This window comes from Necator americanus, chromosome V (assembly GCF_031761385.1).
Source record: "Necator americanus strain Aroian chromosome V, whole genome shotgun sequence".
Classification (NCBI taxonomy): Eukaryota; Metazoa; Nematoda; class Chromadorea; order Rhabditida; family Ancylostomatidae; genus Necator; species Necator americanus.
In genome coordinates this window covers 27,137,956-27,156,701 of record NC_087375.1, presented here as the reverse complement: position 1 = coordinate 27,156,701, position 18,746 = coordinate 27,137,956, and the positions used below count along the sequence as shown (strand labels likewise).

Here is an 18,746-nt window from a genome sequence, read left to right as displayed (position 1 = left end):
TCCGAAAAATCTATGGGTTTCGCTCCAGTATCTGGTCTGTTTTTTTTTGAAGAATAAATAAAGTGTCTATTGTGTCTGTGTTTGCGAGAATAATGCAAAAGGATTCTGCCATTTCTCTTGAAAATATCCCTAATATTTCTCATTTATTAGATCAGCAGGCGCTAAACGTTATAAGCGATAGTGCGTCAATGCAAAACTTTTGAAGGCGGTCTTGTCAAGAGTTGGCTGAATATTTTCGTCTTTTTTGTCTTCATCATCTTTATATCTAGTGTAGGGAGCTCAGTGTACTGAGTCAAAGACTAAACCGGCCAGTAGTTCTGCACTCCGAGTTTAGTTTGCAATGCTTCCACCCTGGTAGTAACCGTTTATTCGACTAGGCCGCTTCGAGCGAAGCCGCTTACGGAGTTCAGGTCGTTCTTAACCTACTGTAGTCTTCTGGGTTCTGTAGCTTGGCAATTCTTTTCGATGAGAAGCAGAATTGGATCAGTAGCCATCAATATCCATATGTTTTCAATTTCGTCTTATTCAACTGGTGCTGCTTCGTCCCCAATTTAGACGTACGACTTCATCATGTACAAAAGAGTGCTTTCTGCACTGTTGATCTTTGCGGAAACTGGGATGGAGTTGGTGTTAGGACGCTGATTCATTGTATATTAGGCTGTGTTTTTGACCTGGGACCAGGACCCTTAAGTAGAACAAGTGTGCTACGGGTGAAAAACGGCGAAAACATGAATTTGTGGCTGAGACGAGTCGATGCGACCAACACAAATGTTGGCGTGCATGTATACTGCTGTGGTCAAAAGTACTTCAAAGAAGACAAAAACGGTGTATTGTCCCTCAAACTTTATTTCATCTCCTTCAAGGTACTTCCCTTCGGCAACAATGCACTTATACGAACGATTCTTGCAATCTTCGAAAGACTTGTTATTCTCGATTTTTGCTGCTTTTATCTCCTCAATCGAGGAAAACGATGGCCACGAGGTGATTTTTTGAGTTTTGGGAACAGTCCAACGGAGCCAAACCAGGCAAATAGGGCAGCTGCAGAACGATATGAGTGGAAATTTTGATGAAGAAGTCACGAACAATGAAATCCGTGTGAGATGGCGCATCGAAGAATGAACATTTGGACGCAATCGTCAAGAAGCGTAACTCATTAACAACTGACGGTCCTGCTACGAAATTTGACACAGTTGTCAGTAAAGATTGTGTCAACATAAGAAGAAATTTTGCATTTGGATAAACGCTGCCCGGGAGTTTTAAACTGTAAAGTCTTACTACTTTTTGATCACAGTAGTACATGTTGGCTCGAACTCGAACTTTGGGCATTTGAAGAATATTCTTCCCACTTAGGCGCTTACGTTCGGGAAAAAGAAGGCTCACATGCGCTGCTTCTAGCTCCCAGCATTATTGTAACATCAACATTCTACTTTGTCAAGCAGCTGATTACCCGTCATTCATTCCCTTCCATATGATCTCCCATGAATCACTTACTGAACATGCAAACAATTGGTTTCTGCATGAAAACCAGTGAACATAAGCTTTCTTTCCTATGTCGAAACGCGACAGTGGGACTAAGCTGGAACTTATACGGAGCCCTATATACTATATTAGGGACCAGTACTGAAACTCAAGTGGTTAGAGCAAAACACATACGAGGTAAGATACACATGCCGATGATCAGAGGTCCTCTTCGATTCCAGTGTGGCCAAACATCCTCTAGACAAAACTAAGCGATTAAACCACGCTTAATCTCTGAAATAAGAATCTTTCTGAGCTAGTTTCCACTAATAGCATGCACGTATTCGAAGACTCTATGTAACTATGGAAGTCGGTTGAAATGATCTGAAGCGCTAGTAGAAAAATCTTCTTAACATGGATAACAAGAGAAGTAGTGAAAGATACAAGATAACGTCAAAAAAAATTGTGTGGAAAAATTCTTCGCTATAGCAAAAATACCAATGCTGACTAACTTCGATCCAACCTTGTCATAAGTGATGGTTTAGATTAACCGATCCCTAGATCACAATGACCTCAAAACACCTCTCGCTGAAGGAGGCCTGCGAACAGTTTGAATCCCTAATCAATCGGGTGAAGCAACGGGAGCAATTCATTGACTGGATTCATAACACATACTGTGAAGGAGAAGACTCAGCCAAGCCTCTCTTTGTTACAGAAGCTATCGACAAACTTCGAGAGATCGCTGACCATATTAGAATAAGGGTTAGTTAACGTATTTTCAACATTTTATACGCATGAAAATCTGGATAATTTTTTAAACCTGATCCTTAGATTATATGTGGTTTAATGTTTTGTTGTTGTGATACACGGTTTTTCGTAGGTACCGGATGGTACAGTCAAATCAGAGAAAATTAATTGGCCCACAAGTGGGCACGATGCAGACTGTGAGGAGAGAAATACTGTGAGTAGTGTCAGATCCTTTTTTTCCCTTTTTGCCGTTGTTGCGAACCCATATGGCGTATTGAAATACTTCGTTAGGTCCATGTCGATTGCTTCCTTTACGACGACCACGCTTTGGAAGGGATGATGAAAACAGGCAAACTTCAAAGGTATGTTCAACAGAAGTGTTTAGTTTGTATCTTCTCATGGCTATTCATCTTTGAAATTTTACCTCATATAGGAGGTATTGTGTTGACTGCGGCTCAAAGAATATAAAGGATCTTAATTTTATTAGTCATAGCATGGCTCATTGTCAGGTCAGTGTATACACTCTGCCATTTACTACATTTCTTCTTTTTTTGGATTGGATTTTTTTTCAGTTAGAGTTTATGTTTACTCAACTTGTTCCTCTAAAATCTCAAGTGGAAGGTTTTCGGGTGCTAGATATTGGTTCACGCCTAGGTGCTGTCATTTTCGCAGCTTCCTTATATGGGTTGGTTTCATTCACTTTTGACTAATTATTTCCTCAGCTTTGCATTTCCACGCAGATGCGGGCGAGTGACTGTCACTGGGGTGGAAATAAATGAGGAGTTTATTAAATTGCAGGAAGATGTAATACGAAAATTTTCTCTTCAGGTAATTTTATGCGTTTCTTCCACTCCTTATGATCCTTGTTTTTACTTGCTTTGTTCCTCAGAATATCGAAGTTGTTCATGCTGATATTCGTAATAAAGAGGATCTAGTTTCCCAAGCGGATATGATAATAATGAACAATGTATTCTCGTTTTTCATGAATTTGGACGAACAGGTATGACCACTTTCCGAACATATAAATCCGCTTATGTTTACGCAAATCATCATTCCAGGCCTCCTGTTTTGAATTCATTCACAAGTATGCAAAAAAGGGTTGCTTTATCATCCACAATCCTGAGATAGAAACTGTCTTTGCACACCTGAAATTGCCGTTTACAACAAAAGAATGGCTACAACGAGTGAGTTCTAGCGAGGACGCTTGCTGATATCGCTGAGCATTTTCCAACAAACAACAATTCACTTCAGATTTCGACTGAAGACGATTGCGATATGTTTGCGAATGGAGACAAGGATGTGCTGTCGGATTGCAAAATGTTGGGTTTCTATCGTGTCCGGTAGATCCTCGCCCATTTTAAATGAAGACTTCAAGAATCGTTGTGGTTTTTTCCGCACCATTTGTTAGAGTTTTGCATTAGATACACGTTTACTGTTCTTTTATGTTATTGCTATTACCCTTGTGAATTTGATTCAATTTGTTAACTGGAAGATCTATGTGATTAGTGATTTCCTCCACTTGTATCTTCCCATAATCTGTTGTTGTGTTTCAAAACGAAAAAAGGATTGATTATTACTTTGCACAATATCGACTAATTTTGACTATGTATAGTCAGCGCTGCCGAGTGCACTCCAAACGAAGGGATAGGAGCGATACGTCTTTCTTTCTCTGATCCGAAATCCCTCTTTTCTCTGCCCTCTCCTTCCTGATCGAAGGCGCTCTCTCGGTAAAACACATCCCGGATACGCTTACATACATTTCGATAAAAGGCATATACAGTATCCGTTAGTGATGTAGCACGTTCCTTTCGATCAGGAAGGAAAAAGCAGAAAATCAGGATGGCGCACTGCGTCCTCGATGAAGTCATGAATTAGCTCCTCTCAGCGGACCGCGACAAGGTCCTCAGAGCCGTTTTTTTTATCTTATTTTCATGGTTTACGTTCTTTTTTTCGTATCATGGATTACGTGGTCTGAAATAAATCTTTTTTATCAGCCTTATTGTCTATTTTGCTCCTAACGCGCCTCTAAGACTTTAGTTTACAGGGATTTAATCTCTTTCGCATTTTTTCCGTGTTTGTGGACGTCATCCTACATATTTCCATTGCGTCTTGGTAACTTGTCATAGATCCTCTAAGACGCCTTACGCCTTACGCGTGCTTAGGCCTTAAGACACCGGTTGATTTCATTACTTACTTCGAGAAATAAGAGTGCCATTGAGCCCCCAACCCCTCCTCCACTACATTTTACCTACTGTCTTTGTGGCCTAAGAACAATTTTTGCGCTCTAAGTGTAGTTGGGGCACAGCTCGATTAGAGCAGCGTTGACCTCCACATCCTCTCACCCAGCAAAACTTGTGATTCACGCGAAAAGAATTGTTTGGAGATGAATTCAGTAGCTAACCAACTCTTATGATGAACAGTACGCGTGCATCTCCCATATTTCCTCATGCGATTCATGGAAGCTGGCGTGCTCCAACGCAGTCAGTCGTAATTGCGGTTAAGTTGCATCCCAGATTTTCGGTCTCCTTTGGCTTTGCTTGGCTGTGGGTCTCCTTTGGCTTTCCATCGAAGACATATATCATTTATTCGTATGTTATGTGAATGCTCTTGTGAAATTCTACGCCTGTTTTTTTTTGTTTAGAATTGTTTGAAACGTTTGTTGTGGGTTATGCTTTTCTACCGCAACGTCCTTGTTAGTCGTGTAATTCATGCCTTTACTTCTTTTCTTTCATTCTTATGCGGAAATCTTGTTTAGATCATTCTTCTGACAAACTGATCACGTTTGTAAGACTTGTACTACTTTCACAAAGATGTCAGTATCTACGAAGCGACGGTACATCACAAACAAGGTAACTTTTATTTTTCATCTCTTTTCACAACAAATTACTTCTATAAAATTGATCAGCTACTGTTCACGTAAAATATTCGATGTTATTTAATAGAATTACCTGCTCCTGAAAATTGAAATTCTGCTTAAGGTGGAGTCGGAGTACTACACACCTGTCGATGGCGATATCATAGCGCAAGTTCGAAGTGCTAGAGGAAACAATCTTCATGAGGTACTGTTTATGACTTGGACATTAGCATGTTTATCGAATTCTCCTTCAGATTTTTATTTGTCATAATATGTGAAATATCAACCGAGAACGGATTATCCTTTGCTTATAACTAGTTGGGATCTTTGTAACTCTTAGTTGTTCTTTTTAATTATTTTCGCATCCTCTCTTCTTGCATTCATAAGGGGAACGGTCAAAAGCAACTGCTGCTAAGGAGCCTCTAGTGGCTTGTGTGTGTCTGTGCTCTGGTTTTGCGAGTGAGCTTAGAAATCTCTGGGAACCTCTTTCCTCATTGCCTTCCTTTACAATAATGCTTCCGACTGTCGGAAGTGATCATTTATAATCGCTTAAAGGCATCACCCCACGAATGTGAGGTGGTGCAGATTTCAGGTGGAGTATTCGTGTATAGGATGGGAGACTACGGAGAGGGGGGTGATTCCGTTCATTTCTTCCTAATTGCCGTAAAAAACGGCCCGGAAGATACGGCTTCATTCGTTTTGGCGCCCCATTTTGTACAAGAAGTTCGATTGGAGCGCGCCAGTCTTGTACAGCGCCGCATCTTCCGGGCCGTTTTTACGGCAATTAGCAAGAAATGGACGGAATCACCTCCCTCTCCGTAGTCTCCCATCCCGCATACGAATACTCCACCTGAAATCTGCACCACATCAGATTCGTGGGGTGATGCCTTTAACATTTACATTTAACATAATCACACTCTGCCTCAGTCGAATAAAGTGTAGTTGGGGACGGGGAGACGGGAGGAGGTGGATGGCACTCAGTGGCGCTCTTATTTCTCAAAGTAAATAATTAGATCAATCGGAGTCTTAAGGCCTAAGAATTAGTCTTAGAGGATCTACGACATGAAAGCTATAATTACTAAGAGAAATAGTAAGCTAGAACGTTGAGAAATAAGAGCGCCACTGAGTGGCCCCCTTCTTCTCCTCCAACCACATTTTACCTCTTGAGTCTTTTGTTTCACACTTGTGCTGATCTTCCCATTTGTCTTTATCAATTTTGAGATTCAAGAACCAATTTTACAGAACCACCTTGTGGACTCCCAGCAGAGGTCAGTAGTGACGCTTAGCTCCTGTCTATTTTCGAGCAGGCCATAGTAGAGGTAGATCGGTTGCGTGTACCTCGTACTGCAGAGATGGATGGAGCTAACAGAGTACCACTCGCTCAAACTGTTAGCTTTATCGCCCCACGCGCGGCCACTTACGCAGCTATATCTGGGTTCAGCACAGCCTTTCAACTAGAACCAAGAGCGATTTCAATAAGAACACAAACCTTGGTAGACAACCCTATAGTCGGGTTTGTTGGCGATGTCCTTCAAAGAGAAATATGATTTGTTTTCATTGAGCAACCAAAGGCAACTGTGCAACTCTGGCGGCAGAGACAAGTGAAAGCATCACTAGCGCTCGCTGGAGAAAGACGAAGATGAACAGGATAAGTAATGATACTGAGTACTACGCAAAGCTAAAACAGCATCAATTGATGGAGGCGGATTCTGCTGAGTAAATCATTGTAGATTCAAACATTGAATGAGTTTGCCAGCTCGTTTCGAGATGTACTCACAGATCATGTTTTATATACACGTATATAAACCTAATATCTCCCATACATCCGTTTAAAGCGTTCAGTGTTGTGTGAATGCATGGAATCTTCATTAAGCACTATTTTAAAATCGCATGTTTCCGACTGGAGCCGTTGAAGAAATTTTGGATCCTGTTCATAACTTCCTTCCACCGTTTTCGAAAATACTGCAATTTTCAAAGATATTCCTCCTCTTTTAGGTTGAAGATGAAAATGGTGGGATGTATGTGGCGAGTATGCCTTCAAAATTCAGAAAAGCTGTGTGGATCCGAAGAGGGCAGTTTGTTGTTTTACGACCTATTGAGGAAGGTGACAAGGTTTGTTCACGGTGTGTTCTTTCGAATGAAGTTCGTACTAGTCAGGTGTATTTCCGTTGTTTTGAAGGATTGCAGTTTCAGGTAAAAGCTGAAATCGAACATGTTCTCGATGAAGAGAACGTGCTGTACATAAGATCACAAAATAAGTGGGTTTTTGCTTGTATTTTCCTCGCTGCTATTATTGTTTTATTTTTCTTGATTTGAATGAAAATGAAATTAGAGTAGTCGTTCGAGTTTTATTATCTTTCTCTCGTTCCATGTTTTAGATGGCCTTCTCGCTTTGAAGAGCAAGCTCGATTAATGACAAGAGATGCAAAGCGTGGAACAAAAGGAGATAATGCTATGATTGACGATGACATGCTCCCTCCTTCGTCAGTTTTTTTTTTAATGACTCTACTTCATTCTCCGTTCAATCTACTAATATTTCGAATACCAAATTTGCTCTTTGTGTGCACATTTCAAAGAGGTTACTCAGGTTGTTACTGCAATTTCAGTGCTGTAAATAAGTATTCATACAGATCATTTCGTATTTCATAGATTTCGGTTCCTTCAGCACCCTAATCATTGGTTTTACTTGAATAGTCTGGCAAGAGAACCTCATTGATTTTCAACCGCTCGTAGGTGCGTGCACGGGGTGGCGCATTTTAACGTACTATGTTAAGATGTTACGTTACGTTCGCAGTGTAATATCCGCTCCGCACCTTATATTTGTTCCCACATCGTCAATTTCGTGATACGTTGCCTTTAAAGGCATCACCCGACGAATCTGGGGTGGTGCAGGTGGGTTAAGCCTATACGTGGTGGTAGATTATGGAGACGAGGGTGATTCCGTTCTTAGTTGCCGCGAAAAACGGCCCTGAAGATGTGGTGCGTGCACAAGGCTGGCGCGCTCCAATCTAACTCGTTGTAGAAAATAGCGCCCCGGAACGCTTGAGGCCGTATCTTCCAGGCCGTTTTTTGCGGCAATTGGGAAGAAATGGGATCACCCTCCTCCCCATAATCTATGACCCTGTATAGGTGTAACCCACCTGAAACCCTCTGGAGACGTTACAGGCACCACCCCAGATTCGTGGGGTGATGCCTTTAACAAAGAGTTTGTCATTTGGTGAATGTGAAGTGGTCCCATTATGCTTAATTTGGACTTTGCAAATTTTATTTTGTAGAAACTGCTACCCCATTGTTTCGATGTCGTGACCTTCTTCAGTATTGGAATAATTAAAAAGGATAAAGTCACTGGCGTATCAATCCACTTGGGATGCGCCAACGCGTTTTACTGAAATTCGTATTCGTTGAGGTTTTGAAACGCTTTGCACCATGTCTAATTCATGGTTGACTTGTTTTATTTCACCTTCTCTAAACCATTACGGATTTGTCAAATTTTCTCGCTGGGTATGATATAGTATTTACAACGCTTCTGTTGCTTGTGAAATTACTGCACCTTTGGATACAGTAGACATTTCTCGTTTTTTGGATATTTCACATTTAGAGATATGGTGCAGTTCTTTAGCCTCATAAGTGATCTTTTTTAGTGACAGCGACGAGTATGATGAGGATGAGGGTGAAGACGATGGAAACAGTAAAGAAGATGATGAAAGTTTGTCAAGCGATGAATCTAGCAACGACGAAGAAAAGGATACACGACAATATAATCCTAATCGGAAGCAGATACCGAACAACTTGTGAAGAAGGAGGTACATAAGTGAATTCTTGCTTGTAAAATATTTTTTGTGGAGTAATAGAAGTTTATTGAATGTGTTATTCATCGAGACTTTATTGCTTTCTTAAGTAAACAACATAACCTGCTTTTTGCTAATGAAATGGTGTTTTATTTGACTTAGATAACCATCATTATCAAGGGTAAATTATTATGGTTGTAAATACTTCTACATCTTAAACTACAGATTTGAAACTCGACGAAACGACTCCCATCCGGTAACTGCTCGTTCATCACGTTTCTGTTATGATAAGTTCATTTGTTACTTGTGGCTGCGTGAATTCATCATGTTTTTTCTTTAATAGGTGGTGTTGTTTGTGCACATGAGTCGAGTTAGAGGGAGCACAAGTGGAATCTTACTTTCCATACTAACTTTGTGATATATCTTGATTTGCCTTCGAAGTCAGTATCTTGGTTGTTGATGTTGTTAAACTTGTGAGAGTTTATTTGCTGTTACCTTCAGTTATATGATAAAAAAATATTTCGACCATAGGGTTTGTTTTTATGTGTAATGGCTAATAACGGTACTTGTACCTTTAGACATATTTAACCTTTGATGCATGTGGAGAATAGTCCTTAATCTACATTACTACATTGTTCAACAGGGACTACTTATATTCTATCGCTCTGAGGTAGTCGTTCAGCTTAACCGTACCAAGTGTTGTGTGACGGTAGGTCTTTTTTTTCTACTCGAAGGACAGCCCTTCAGGTTTTGTATCAAGTTTGGATGAGACCGTTTTAATGCTGAAATGTTGTTTTGTATGATTTTCTGCTGACTGCTCTAATGTTGTTTTGTCATGTTTTCTGCTTTACTTCTTGATGAAGGTATCATGCATACAGTGGAGGCCAGTTTCGATAGGGAAGCATCAACAGTGAATTATTAATGTTTTCTGAACACCTTTCCTCAGATTTGTCAGAATTAGAGTTTAGGAATGATTATAAGTAACCTTGCCTCTGTTCGGTTTTCCCATTGATCTGTTCTTTTTCTAATTCGTGTATACGGAAATTTTTAACAGTTTTATCTAACCGACTGTGATTCTTCCTGGAAATAATGGCTAGCTATATGTTGTTATCTTGAAAGACATCGATGTTTCGAGCGCTTCTGGCTTCTCTAAGCCATATTCAGTATCATTCTACTCTGCTCTTTCTGGTCCCTGTGAAATATTTTGGTGCCTGTGACTGATCAGACTACTAGTATTCCACTGCTTATCGTTCGAATTTCTTTTCAAATTCCTCTCCAATAGTTCCTGATTTTCTTGATTTTTTTTCTGAGTAAGGAAATGACCTAGACGAATGTTTGGAGATGTGTTTTATTCATTCTTTATCTAATGGATTTGTTAGTAAGAAAAGACAACTTCATTATATTCGCAGTTGATATGTAGGCTTAGTGTTCTGTCGGTAAAATAGTTTTTTTTTCTGTTGAATTCTATTGAAGATACTTCATGAGGATGAAAAGTCTGTTCTTACTTCGCTCGTGTTTTTGTAACAAGCTCCCTCGGAGTGTATTGCATCTCCTTCATTTTTCATCTGAAGTTAGGGTTATTGGTTTCACTGTTTCTCTCAGAAGTTTGAAGATTCTTTTTATTTCATCATTTTTTTCGCCGTATTCGATAGACTTTTATAAAAAAAAAAAAAACTTGAACTAATTCTACGAATGCATTTTGAATCGAAGTGCCTGATATCCGAACTTTCTGTTCCTTGTTATTCTTCTTCAGTTCTCCTAGTATGTTGATTGCAAGAGTAAGTTACATAGTATTCTCTCCCTATTAACGTGTATTGCGCACTAAACAGTGTTGGACCATCTGGTGCTTTAATTTTGTTGTACTTATTTGTTCAGAGCAATTAAGTCCAGCAAAACGTAGTCGAGGCAAGCAAGCATGAGCTCTCTACCAATTCCTGACACCAACCATTTTAGATTCCTGCAGTTTGTCACTCTTTAGTTCAGTAATGTCCTATAAGTGTTTTCTCCAGTTCATATCACATTATTTCTTAATCCAAGTAGTTTCCCACTCAGTCGTTCACATCTAGAGGAACCAAACAGATAAGATCTTCACAAATTTTTGTACAGTTTTGTTTCTAATGACGTTAGAAATCGCTGACAGGGTCATCGCTCAGTTTCTACTTAGTTCTCCATTGAGTAATCTCACGTAGTTATGCTGTGTCATTCTTCTCCCGATTGATCAATGAGTTTCACTTTGTCTTATCTTTGGCTAGACTTGCCTCACAAGGCGCGCACTTCATTTCGGGTAGATCTGAATCTCTTCGAAAGAAACTTATCCTATCGAACAGAACCAGTTTCTAATCGTTTCTTTAGTTTCTCTTACTTTTTTGTTGGGCTTGAGATCTGCTCTATAAAGTGCAGGTAAGAATGGTTCGGTATGGTTCTTCATAAGGCAGTATAATTTTGTCCGGATTATTTACGCTCAAAACGAATCTTGGAGACGAGTGACCTCTAAATATTAGTCCTGTAAGCCTTCTTCCTCAGCCAGCTTTGCCACATTGTTTTTCGTCGGTGCGCTGGATTAGATTGGTTCTCTTTGGTTAAGAGCGCATACCGTTTTGTGACACTAGCGATAAGATTCACCATGCTCCTATCATGCTAGTGATAATTCGCATGATGAGGTTGTGCGTATCCGGTTTTTTCATGCGGCGGACCTGTGGCTGATTGTTGGATAAAACACGCTCACCACATCAGATTCTACGCAACGCCTTGCTTAGGCCCCGTGTCTTTGCAGTGTGACTTTAGTCACTTCAGATCACAGGGTGAATCTCGTCGCTTGACGTATTGCCGTATTCGCATTCATCACGGATATAAGTGCTTCTATTGAGCCAGTTTCTTCATCGCACTCCGCACTAGGTCACGGACTGTTTCATCAAAACAATCTGTCAAATTGTTCCCTTCCCTGTTGTCTACCACCATTCTTACTGTTGTTGCTACGATGATTTTTGGAAGGAAAAAGTGAGTTTGCTTCTTCTTTTTGTTTGTACAGCATTGCCAACGATGCCTATACGTTGAAAATTGTTTGGTATTAGTGTGCTGTCACACTGTTTCCTTTCGTTGAATATTGGCACCTGATGTTCGCTCCTAGTTGTAATCAGCTTAGGACCTGTGAATAATTCAAATACCACAGGTATTGGGATTCGAAACATGAGGTTGTAAAAAGTTCAAACTAAGTGTTATAAGGTTGTCAGAGGGCATCAGAATTTGTGTTCGCTGGGGTATGCATTTCGTTCGTACATTAGAAGACTTCGTTCGGTACGTTGGCTATATTAGTTTGATTTCTGATCGTGAGAACGTTTCGTCAGACATATTAAATGCTTCTTTTTAAAGCACTGTTTTGAATGAATACTGTCCTCTTATTCTTTTTACTGTCAAACTTATTCACAAATGTGCAACTTTTCGGTATTAATCGAGTTTGTTTTCAGTTGGATATAAGCATAAACTATACATTTTCCACGTTCTGATGACTGTGACTAAGAAAATGAAAAATTGCTTCTATTATGTCGTCACCTAAATCGAAAACAAGAGACCTAAAATCTCAACAATTACTCAGCGATGAATTGCCCTAAGGCGCAGTTTGGTTCGCCAACTCCGTTACGAATCAACGTTCCATTCTGTCCTGTGTACAGACAGTTGTTCGGAAAATTTTATTCGATGTGGTTCATAATCTCCACAGAGGGTGTTGCGATAAGACCGTTTTAATTGTGTATCCACCTACAGGGTAGGAATTGTTTAGTTATTCGAGATGTTGGAAATGAAATAACATTTTGAAACTTCTCCGGCCCACAATTTGCTGTAGTGGGGTGAAATGTATAGATATCCTTATGCGGATCATACTCGTGTGGTGCTTCCATCCTCGATCAGACACGAAGCATCTATGCATAGGATGATCATGATGGTAAAAACTTGTCGAGGACAGGATGCAGTTTTTAGTGTCGGCTTCCAGTCCATTCCTCATCACCCTTGAAGAGAACATTCGTATTCTAAAAGTTTTATTCTTACAGTGCCTAGGAAAAGGTTTTATTCGCTGACCTTGAACCAGTGTTTTAACATGTTCTACTTCTGCTAACGAGAACGATCTAGGAGATTTCTTTGATAACTTCATTCTACAGAATGTCACACTACTTTTTAAGGATCTTCAGTTCTGCCCGTGGTGAATACTAATCTTTGCAGTAATTTTTCGAATGTTCCGAGTGATCACTTGTTCTTCTCGCTCCTTTCACGTTCATCCGACAATGCCATTTTACATAGTCGGATTATTCGAGGCTTAAATACTATGTCACGAGTAGTTTTGTCCATATCAGTACTCTTTTCAAAGTATTCATATGTGGCTGCTTCTTTAATAGATCGCCAATACCTATTCCTCCCTTCTGCAGCTGACTATAAACAATCCAACAGTCTACTACTCTCGCTAACGTTTCTCCCTCTCGGAAAAAAAGAACGACCCACGTCGCCATTGAAAAACATGTTGGAATGCGACATCTGGGCACCATTACACATTGCGATCGAGTGTGGTCCTACTACTTTAGTACTTGGTAGTAAGTAGACTTGCGCTGCACATACTTGTAAATCATGTCATGCCAGGCCGTCTGACGTCTCCTAAGTGCAGAAAATTCGTCAAGTGATTCAAGGCTGACATGCAATCAATACCTGTCCTAGGCAGGTATTTGCTTTCGATTACGCGAACTCCGCCCTTGCCAGTTCCTTCGTTTCTCCTTCTCCTTCGCTTGATTTGACTTCATTTTTGAGAGCTAAGGAGTTTACTATTGAAATAAGTTTTCAGCTGATGGTAAACCAGGGCCATTAAATGATGATTGATGTGGCGCTACCAGTAATTTATTTCTAGATTATCGCAAACCGTACGCTAAACCGCTTTGTTTTGTACAACATTTTGTATTTCAATGAATTTCACCTGGAACAATGTGAATTAATGTTTCCATCAAGATGAGATTTTCTCAGTTAACAAACCGGTACTGTTTTGCCGATCTGTCATGTGGCAGCTGAGAGAATTACACTTTATTATTACGGTATCGTCAAAACTAATCCTCTAGATTGTTGGTCATATAAAGGTTATGTGGCGAACTACTGACTATAGTTGAATTTAACATGAATTTGGCCAAAAGTATAGATCTAACGAACTTGCCCTCTAGTCGTAAACGCGTAATACTCTTTCATCCATCCAGTTTGTTGACTTCAACTAGATGGTTATCTCCGTGTACATCTCTGCTACTGTGGGTTGCTCACAGCATCGAGTCTCTATCGGTTAGGCACTGTGCCGCGTTTGTCGCGACTCCTCTAGAACGGAATGCATATTCTTCCACTGTAACAGAGGGAAATAAAAACAATAGTCAGCAAAAAGCTCTTTGGTTCGATCATTCGACGTTTCCCTCCGTTTCACGGTTTGACCGAAGTACTTTACATTGTACATTCGCTATCTCCATTATTTACACCACCCTTATCGTCGGTATTTGGTGAACACAACCTTTTTGTCCTTCCTTCATCGATCAGCTTCTTATCAAAGACACCGACGTGGTCCACCAATTTCCTTGCCCAGTATTTATTTATTGGTGTGGAACAATTTTGTGATTTCGATTCTGTTTAGATCCAATACACCAAAAATGGGAAACAGCAGCTCACTCATGCTTAGAGATGAGGAAATCGATGAGATTGCAAGAGAGACTGAATGTGAGTTTGTGATCAGTTTAGATTCATCACTATCCTCTTATTTTATCACGGATACAAATCTGACTCAAAACTTGTATGTAGTAGGTTCAAAACGACACGAATCATTGCGCATTTGCGCAAGCGGCTGCGCTCGAAGCGGCGCGATGGAGAAAGCGGTTGGAATCGAAGTAGAACCATAGCCAACTGCAGCGAAGAATTGTGCTAGTAAGGGTCCTGTCTCAGTTCTTACCGCTACACTCCACCGCATCGCTTCGAGCTCAGCCTACGAACTGCACTGTGATTCATGTCGTTTTGACAGTTTGACAAGCAAATTGTCGGACTTTTCTGTAACCGTCGTATTTTTAAATATCCGGCAAACTGAACCTATTCTGGCTCCAGATTTTTCCTTGGTTGTGTTGAGTTTGTAGGAGAAAAAGAAATCCTCATGATCATAATTCTTTTCAATTCTAAACAGTTTATATAGTTCTGTGTGATTGTGTCGAAATTTTGTTCTTATCAGAATGCAATTCGTATGAACACGCTTATTTCAGTCAACAGAAATCAAATCGTTCGCCTCTACAGCCGTTTCTTGTCGTTAGATAAAAAAGGTATTATTTTGTTTTAACGCAATTCTTTCATTTGTTGCAGTGTTTCTCGCTTTATTTCAAAGGTATTCCACATTCTCATATTAAGGCCAAGGATTTCTGTCGCGTGATGATTTCTTGAACGTTCCCGAACTAGCAGTAAATCCTCTAGGGGATCGTATTGTGGACGCATTTTTCACACTTGCGTAAGTTAACAATGCCTCTTTTTTCCAAGCATATTTTTCAGCGGTCACTAAGCTAATAAAAGTGAAGGTAGTAAAGTAGGTAATACGTAAAATTTCCGCTTGTGTCGGCCTTTTTCCAGCTACAAAAGGTCGAAAAGTAATGTTTGGGCAACCTTCTCGAGATTTCTTACATCTGCAACCATCATCTTCGTTTTAGTAGTAAGGATAGGTTGGGATACGCGATTTCTAGGAGTCTCCTAGGTCTGTTAAACCTGCTTTCTCAATAACTGGTTTCATGATTGAAATCATGTCTCAGCTATTGAGAAAGCAGGTCTGAGGACTCGGCGCGCTCACAATCTACAAGTCGTATTTCGAGAATGTATCCATCTAATCTGCATCATATTGTTCTCTTGGTTCAATTTATTATCATGTGCTTAGTTTTCGCTACCATTATTATTCTTTTTTTAATGCTGACCTAAGCATGTCTACGACTTTTCTATCAGACTTTCATTAACTTATGTTTGAATTTTTTAGGATTGCTAATTGTGGAACTGCTCGGTTACTAAAGTAAACACTCCACTTTTTTAGTGGCGAAAATGAACAACAGCTGAATTTCCGTCAATTCGTCAGGATTCTGGCTCATTTCCAGCCGATTAACCGATCAAAGAAGAACGCCCTGAATGGAAGGAAGGAGAAGCTAAAGTGTTAGTTGAATAGTCATTACATTGATGTCTTAGCATCAACAGTAGTACAGCACTGATGTTTTCGTCTGCGCGGTGTATGATTGCTCCTAATTTCTCTTTGTTTCTGTTTTCGTCGTTCATTCGCCTGACCACAGACCGAATTCACGTGTTAGGCACGATCTTTCTAACGATTCCTATTGGTTCAAATATGTGACATCTCCACTTTTTATCAACCTTGAACGTTATAGTTGCATTCCAAATGTACGATCTGAACAAGAACGGATATATCACTCGAGAGGAGTTCAAAGTGATTCTTAACAGCATGGTTGGAGCGAACATCACTGCTGAGCAGGTATGGCCAGTGTATGCTTTTCTTTCGGTTTTCGAAACTTATTTCCGAAAATTGGCTTGAGCTTTATGACGTGGATGTACTTTGCAGTCTAGATAACAAACTAGATAGAAATCAACAACGTGATGCCGTGGTTAAGTATTTGTAATCTGTAGCGATTGGGAAGAGTACAGTTGCGCTCCAATTAGTACAGCATGAGATTGGGATTGTCATTACAACTTACAGTGCCTACAAACTTACTATTCATTTCATAGTATTCTGGATCGAGCTTCAGCAGAGATAAATTCTGTTTGTTGGTTCATGTGTTAGAAGAATTCTTCTCTATGCTATGCGCACTGTCCTTGTAAAGAATTGTAAATTTATTGGTAAATACGACTTGACTAGTTCCGCCATCTTTTCTATAGTTTTCGGGAAAGGAACTCGTCTATGACATAGTTTAATGAGAGATAAAGAGATGTGAATTATTTCAAAGTAGCTTCTCGAGCCGCTGATTTCGCAGCGGCTCGAGAAGCTACATTGAAATACATTCACTTTGTAAACGTCCTCCCCCGAACATGGCTCCTTCGAATCCTTTTCGCACGGGTTAATCAAAATGAGGAAAGCATTGCGCCATCAGTTCTACTCTTGTGTAGGATATGTTAATCGGAATAAAAATTAAAAGTTGCACAAGCTGTTGTCAATAAATCTCAATGCTTCTTTGATTTTGCAAGTTTACGAAGGAAAAGATAGATAACAAAGAAAGACCAACATGAACGATCATTGAACGATTGCGCAACTTCTCTAAAAACCCTTGCAGAATTGACACGTCACTTCTTCAAGGAACTGTTCAAAATCTCATACCGATGACTTTTTCACGTGACCTTGTGAGAAGGCTTTTATTGACAACTCACTGAACAACCTTTTTTCCGCTTTTATGAGTGGAGCCACTTTTCAAGTTCGAAAATGCACTCGCTGAAGTGATTCCATTGTTATACTGATATAAAAAGAGCGAAAAGTCCCCCGATCATCTACCGTACTTCGAATAGAGTAGTGCGTGTTCTGTGATGTTCGGTCCGGTATGGATAAAATAGGACTGGGAAAGGATTAATCTTGCTCATTAGGAGATCTCTTTTGTGTCACATAATCATGTCTAATTCTGCTGTCTGACTGGATTCATGCTCGCTTTCGATGCACAAGCTCTAAAGTTGCGGAATTCACTTTGGAGGAATGTGGTGCATAGCATCCGATTCATTGGAGCAGAACATTTTAGATTTTGATCCATGGCGCTAGCACTACGAGATCAGATTACCGTTCTTTGTAGACACTAGGTTTTAGAGTCACATCCTAGATCGATGTTGCTGAGCATTTCTCACACTCATCGAGATATTTGACGAAATGATGTTGCGTTCACGTGTACCCCCATTCATTGCACATTTATTGCATAGGTAAAGTGCGTGGAGGACAAGGGTCCTTTTTCCCAAGTTTTCAGAGCTTTCTCTTTTCCGGGCTCCTATACTTCTTTTTTTTTGGCTCTTCCCCAAGTCGGTTGGCAGCTTTGGGAACATTACTACACGTTACACGCTAAGCACGCTTTCATTGTGACCAGTAGTCTTAACATATTAGCGCACATTCCTCGTAAGCTTGTATTTGCAGTTGTGTCAGAAATGATAATCTTTGCTATTATGATTGATGTTTGTTTGGGATTTTTCCTGAATTGTTTTTCAATTCCATTTCTTCTCAATTTCTCCCCTTGATATTACTGGCGCTTTCTATCAAAGTATTCATGTAACACAGGTAGCTCGTTCAGTTCATGGAAAATTATGTCATTGGATTTTAGAAGATATGATAGTGTTCGTTTAAATTTCTGGTTTTCTCTTCATGTCACTAAAGTAGTTGTTTTCAGCTTGATAAAATAGCAGACAGGACCATTGAAGAGGCCGACGGGGACAACGATGGACGAATTTCATTCGAGGAATTTTGTAGGGTGCGTAATTTTATAGATTTTCCGAAGTTTTGTTTCATGATTCGAATTCTCGTTGTTGAAATTGTCATATTTTGGATTAGTAGGTTTTTAGTTCGATGATAATTTTTCTTAAATATTGCAGGCAATGGAGAAGACGGACATAGAAGAGAAGATGTCGATTCGATTCCTCAACTAAACTTTTGCTGTGAGTCTCTTCAGTTAAGTCCCCAGGCCTTCATCATATACGGTTATTGGCTTGTACTGTTCTACTATTCACGACGTACGGTGGTTATTTAGCACCAAAAATTAAGTTTAGACGAAACATGCCATTCGTGTTTTCTCGTGTCTGTTACTGTATTTGCATAATGATGTCATTATGTATTTCGAATCGACTCATTTACTTTCTACTTTTCTAGTTTTATGATTCTCACTGTTTTAACCCAGAAATGATGT

The 18,746-nt window shown here is 39.9% G+C and overlaps 3 protein-coding genes across 5 annotated transcripts; all 3 read left to right on the top strand.

Annotated features, from left to right (window-relative positions):
- Positions 1–2,025: 2,025 nt before the first annotated feature.
- Positions 2,026–3,549, top strand: RB195_015360 (uncharacterized protein; the record flags this gene model as incomplete). Its single annotated transcript, XM_013445738.2, has 9 exons — positions 2,026–2,220; positions 2,339–2,419; positions 2,497–2,567; positions 2,639–2,714; positions 2,778–2,890; positions 2,946–3,033; positions 3,095–3,205; positions 3,264–3,389; positions 3,457–3,549. 9 exons carry the CDS (start codon positions 2,026–2,028, stop codon positions 3,547–3,549), a joined length of 954 nt encoding a protein of 317 aa, XP_013301192.2.
- A 1,466-nt stretch (positions 3,550–5,015) lies between these two features.
- Positions 5,016–9,212, top strand: RB195_015359 (uncharacterized protein; the record flags this gene model as incomplete). Of its 2 annotated transcripts, XM_064206029.1 has the most annotated exons (9): positions 5,016–5,054; positions 5,184–5,264; positions 7,055–7,171; positions 7,253–7,317; positions 7,438–7,542; positions 8,701–8,729; positions 8,788–8,862; positions 9,073–9,103; positions 9,191–9,212. In XM_064206029.1, 9 exons carry the CDS (start codon positions 5,016–5,018, stop codon positions 9,210–9,212), a joined length of 564 nt encoding a protein of 187 aa, XP_064061909.1. The 2 variants fall into 2 exon arrangements, with proteins under 2 accessions (XP_064061909.1, XP_064061910.1); XM_064206028.1 differs by lacking the exons at positions 9,073–9,103; positions 9,191–9,212 and having other exon boundaries at positions 8,701–8,854.
- Positions 9,213–13,523: 4,311 nt separating this feature from the next.
- RB195_015358 (uncharacterized protein) lies at positions 13,524–18,489 on the top strand (the record flags this gene model as incomplete). Of its 2 annotated transcripts, XM_064206027.1 has the most annotated exons (8): positions 13,524–13,549; positions 14,489–14,571; positions 15,102–15,158; positions 15,244–15,340; positions 15,908–16,023; positions 16,251–16,354; positions 18,234–18,314; positions 18,436–18,489. In XM_064206027.1, 8 exons carry the CDS (start codon positions 13,524–13,526, stop codon positions 18,487–18,489), a joined length of 618 nt encoding a protein of 205 aa, XP_064061908.1. The 2 variants fall into 2 exon arrangements, with proteins under 2 accessions (XP_064061908.1, XP_013301193.2); XM_013445739.2 differs by lacking the exon at positions 13,524–13,549 and having other exon boundaries at positions 14,505–14,571.
- Positions 18,490–18,746: the final 257 nt, after the last annotated feature.